The sequence below is a fragment of the Helianthus annuus genome, chromosome 14 (assembly GCF_002127325.2).
Source record: "Helianthus annuus cultivar XRQ/B chromosome 14, HanXRQr2.0-SUNRISE, whole genome shotgun sequence".
NCBI lineage: Eukaryota > Viridiplantae > Streptophyta > Magnoliopsida > Asterales > Asteraceae > Helianthus > Helianthus annuus.
This window is the reverse complement of record NC_035446.2, coordinates 163,762,743-163,768,071: the sequence shown is the minus strand read 5'-3', so window position 1 is coordinate 163,768,071 and position 5,329 is coordinate 163,762,743. Positions and strand designations below refer to the sequence as shown.

Sequence of the window (5,329 nt, the reverse complement as noted above, 5' to 3'; positions counted from 1 at the left end):
GGTTGCACTACACACCTATTTATACTTGAGGATCATGATTTGAGATGATGACAGGTGTTGGAGGTGATCTAGGATCACTCTAGGGCTGGCAATTCTGACACGAACACGAAAACACGACATGAACCTACACGAAGTTAACAGGTTTCGTGTTTGACCTTAACAGGTTTCGTGTCTAAACAGGTCGACACGATAAGACCTGTTTAAATTTCGTGTCTAAACAGGTTAAAACCCGTTAACCTGTTAAGACCCGTTAATGACCTGTTAATAATTTTAAATTAAAAAATATATAAAATATATATGGAGGAGTCAGGCGGTATTATTCAGCATACACCCAAAATTTTCATTATTTTGAAATCATACTCTCAGTTCACGTCTTCACGACCCTTCAAATAAACCCTAAAAAGTTAATCGCCGTCCTTCATCGCTGCTCACCTTCTTCTCCGGCCGCTCAACCCTTCATCGCCGGCCGCTCAACCCTTCATCGCTGCTCAACCCTTCATCGTTCACTGTTGTCCGCTGCTCAACCTTCAGGTAAGTTAAAGATCATCTGAATGTCATCGTTCTATTGTTAAACTGATTGAACAAACTCTTGTCCGCTGCTCAACCTCTTGTGTTCGCCGGCACTGATTTGTGTGAACAAACTGATTGAACAAACTGTTTGTTACTGATTGTGTTCGCCGGCACTGTTTGTTACTGATTGAAGTTACTGATTGAACATATGTTTCTTAAATGATTGAACAAACTGTTTGTGGGATTTCTGTTCTGTTCATATGTTGTTCGCCGGCACTGATTTGTGTGAACAAACTGATTGAACAAACTGTTTGTTACTGATTGTGTTCGCCGGCACTGTTTGTTACTGATTAAAGTTACTGATTGAACATATGTTTGTGGGATTTCTGTTCTGTTCATATGTCAACATGTTAAATGTGGCCGGTGATGATAGAAGAGACGACCCAACACGTGCTTCAAATGCAAGTAAAGAGGTTGAGGATACAATGGATGATTCTACACATGCCTATGGAATGAGCGCAAGGCTTAAGGTAATTTATTTATATATTTATACATTGTGTTTAATTATTGACTAACTAATTTCCAATTGTTTTTTTAGGATTTTGATCAATTTCAAAGTAAAGATTTTACAATTAACAAAAAATCAGAATTGCAAATGTATTTGGAGGAGTCAAGGGTTGATAGAAGTTGTGAACTTGATGTGTTGGCTTTTTGGAAAGGCAATGAGTTTAGATATCCCGCACTTGCGAGAATGGCAAGAGACTTTTTGACCATTCCGGTATCTACTGTCGCATCGGAGTCTACATTCAGTGCAAGTGGAAGAGTCCTTAATGAACATCGAAGTTCGCTTAGCAAAGATACCGTTGAGGCTCTCATATGCACAAAAGATTGGTTATTTGGAGATTATTGTAATGTCTTTTCTCTTGATTTTTTTTATGTTCTTTTGCATGGTATTCTATTAATATTATTATGTATATTTGTTTGTACTTTGTAGGTTCGAACCAAGTTAGTGTAGATGAGCTCACAGAAGATATAATGTCGCTTGACATTAGCCATGAATCAGATGCTTCAAATTCCGTGAACAATCCTAAGGTATCCACTCCAAATGCTTCAAGTAGTGTTGCTTGTTAAAAATCCAAGAACATCTCAAGGTACCCACTTCAAATGTTTCTAGAAATGTTGCTTGATAAAACTATATGAATGAGTTTATGTCAAATTGTCCATGCCTAATACGACTGTAATTATTTGTGTAGGTTTGAATGTTTGGAATTGAAGATCTTGAGAAAGAAAGGCATATGGGAACTTGAATTTTGAAACTATTTGGATGTTATGATTAGACTTTTATGGATTTCGTGTTAAGTTTGTTAAACATTACGTGTTTATGCATTTTTATGACTTTTGTGAACCTTTGGCGACTAGATTTTCATTAAACAGGTTCATTAATTGCTAATTTCAAATATGGAATGATAGGTCATGTTAGTGTCTTAACAGGTCGTGTTCGGGTCTTAACAGGTCGTGTTTGTGGCTTAAACAGGTCATATGATATGTTGGCAACATTTTCGTGTCTTAACAGGTCATTTCGTGTTACCTGTTTATTAACAGGTTCGTGTTCGTGTTCGGAAAATTTGACACGATAAGATTTCGTGTCGTGTTCGTGTTTACAGGTTTCGTGTTCGTGTCTTATCGTGTTCGTGTCTTAACAGATCGGGTTGACCCGATATGCCAGCCCTAGATCACTCCAGGTATGTAGGGACGCGTCAAGACCAGCTAAGAAGCTCTGCATTTCGAATAGGTGGAATAATGACAGACTTGCTTGACTTCCACACAAAATTTGTCTCTAGCGGTCCTTTACGGACTATAAGGGATAGTCCTTTGCGGTCCGTAAGGAGCTTATGCGCACACAGATTCCAGCTGGCTTACGGACTGTAAGCTGAGATGCTTTGCGGTCCGTATCCGATCATCAAAGACAAATTAATCCAATGCTTGCGGTCCGTAAGCCTAAAGGCTATACGGTCCGCAAAGGTCACTCAGAGGCAATTAAATGGCATGTTGACACCTTTAGTCCCTCCACGTTCATACTTTCAATAATTGGCAAAAATAGTCCATTCCGTCCAACATTTGGCACAATTGAGAGTATGGACACGTGTCAGTACATGACTCGACACAAATTTACGAGGTGTCACAAGCAAGTAGCTATACACCATAATTACAAATGAACTCCAAAATTATACAACCAAACAAAACATTAACCAAAACAGTTAAATCTTCTCCACTCTTCCCAGGATATAGACGCCGACTTCAATCAATTCTTTACCCACAAAGACGACCGGGCCTTCACCTCCTCCAAAACTTTTGTAACCTCCGGTCTTACTTGCCTAAACATACTCTCATTTCTCGCCCTCCGTATGCACCAAATTACGACGAGAATGACGACATACAAAGCCTTTCATATACAACTGTCTCCAATTCAATTCCCTATAAGACTTTTCATTTTTTTCTTTTCTTTTTATTTTGTTTAGTTTGTTTCAAAAACTAGGTCCGGTATTTTTTAATGTTTTTGAACCTGGAAAAATACAATGAAAGTTACATTTGGAAATTTTGTAATGTATAATATATATACATATATATATATTTAGTTTATAATATAATTTCATTTCTTGTATAGACTTTTATATATAATGTTTTTCATGTTTAATTTTTAAAATTAATTTTGAAATATTTTTTTATATTTTTTAAAATTTAAATTAATTATACCGCGCATATAATGTATATATGTGTGGGCCATCGGGGGCAAAAGTGAAAGCGCGGTAATTTTAACATTATTTTACTAATTTCGTGAAAATAACATTAAAAGCTGAGGACGGTTAATCATGCATCATGTGGTGGCGTTGATAGCTGAAAGATAAAAGGGTACATGCACTAATCGGTCTTTGTCCCGATTGCTGAGTGTTATGTGCCTTATGTCTAAGGCTTGATGCAAAACACTATCGAGCCAGGGGGTTTCATTGGAAGCAGCATCTCTATTCCTACGGGGTAGAGGTAAGGTTGTCTAAATCTTACCCTTCTCAGACTCTACATTTGCTTTACTATTGGTGAGATTTACTGAGTATGACAACGATGATGATGAAAACTTAAATTACTTAGCATCATCCGCTTCTTGAATCCGGTCCGACTGATACGACCGCTTCGACCAGTGGACCGGTAAAGCGTCCGGTTCGATGTCCGATCCGGTTATGAAAACATTGTTTCCGGCAAAAAAAGTTTTTCTGGCGATCAGACACTAACGATGTCAGGGTTCAGTTAGTCAGGGTTCAGTTAGTCAGAATTCGTTGGAGGATAATATATTAATAGTTGGAAATGTTAGCAGTTATTTTTTAAACTGGAACTGCTAACACGAGGAATAATTAGAATTGTTAAAATCCAATATTCGATTTAAATATTTTCATACCAAACCTTTTTTTAATACAGACTTGGTCCATTTACATCAACTATCCGATAATCATATAATGTAAGTGTATCTATATAATATAATAGAAGTTAGTAAGAGAGTAAAGGAACCACCACTCTCTCTCAGAGTTCCAGTAAAAAAAATGTGCACGTTAGAAAAACGCGGTAACATTTACATCCTAACCCTAACCGGCGACGATGAGCACCGGTTAAACCCCACGCTACTCGACTCAATAACCGCCGCACTCCACCGCATCCGATCCGAAACAACCACCACTCCCTCCGCCCTAATCACCACCGCCCACGGCAAATACTTCTCCAACGGATACGACCTCGCGTGGGCCCAATCCGATCCAACTCGCCACATCCTCATGTCCTCCAAACTCCGGTCACTCGTCCGAGACCTAATCTCGCTCCCGATGCCTACAATCGCCGCCGTAACCGGCCACGCCTCCGCCGGCGGCTTTATTCTGGCGCAGGCTCACGATTACGTTCTGATGAGAAAAGATAGAGGGTTTATTTACATGAGTGAGTTGGATATTAAGCTTGTGGTGCCGGATTGGTTCGTGAAGCTGTTGAAGAATAAGATCGGATCTCCGGCGGCATTGCGTGATGTTGTGTTGAGAGCTGAGAAGGTGACGGCGGAGGTGGCGGTGGAGAAGGGGATTATATACTCGGCGCATGATAGCTCGGAGGAGACGGTTGCAGCGGCGGTTAAGGTTGCAGAGGAGTTGGTTAAGAGGAAATGGGATGGAGAGGTGTACGGTCGGAATCGGAGGGTTTTGTATGGTGATGTGTTGCCGGCGTTGGAGTGTGATGAGACTGTTGAGGATGTGAAACATGCGAATATTGGGCCGTCTAGACTTTAATAAATTAATATTGAAATTGTTGGAATGTTTTAATAAATTAATGTGTTATGTGATATGAATTTGTAGCCTGTGTGGCGTCTACTATGGTGATGAACCACTAGTTGGTTGGTTCTAGATTATTTAAATTCGAATAATATATGTTGATCTTTAAAAAATGAGTAGTGTTTCTATTTCTGTTTTACTGTAGTCCCTTATGCCATTTTGTGACGGGCTATTATTGACGTAGTGGCATTTTTATGTCACTAAAGGACATTTTTCATGTGGTGGTTGTATATTTAAGATCATAAATTTATCTAATAAATATTTTTCTTGTGGTGGTTGTATATTTAAGATCATAAATATTTAAGATCACTAAAGGACATTTTTATGTCACTAAAGGACATTTTGAGTTGGCATTAGCAGCTTGCTGGGATGAATTTTTTGTACCATTTCAGTCGCACAACCATCTGTCGCCCTCACTATCGTCGCACGCCACCAGTTGCCGACCAGGCCTCAACCACTCA

General features: G+C 39.1%; 1 protein-coding gene across 1 annotated transcript; it reads left to right on the top strand.

Moving 5' to 3' along the window:
* Positions 1-3,982: 3,982 nt before the first annotated feature.
* On the top strand, positions 3,983-4,981 carry LOC110904762 (enoyl-CoA delta isomerase 1, peroxisomal). Its single transcript, XM_022150615.2, has one exon. It carries the CDS (start codon positions 4,101-4,103, stop codon positions 4,824-4,826), a length of 726 nt encoding a protein of 241 aa, XP_022006307.1. The 5' UTR covers positions 3,983-4,100; the 3' UTR covers positions 4,827-4,981.
* Positions 4,982-5,329: the final 348 nt, after the last annotated feature.

Excerpts from the sequence above, each read along its gene's own strand:
- LOC110904762 (XM_022150615.2), top strand. The coding sequence starts at position 4,101 with ATGTGCACGTTAGAAAAACGCGGTAACATTTACATCCTAACCCTAACC.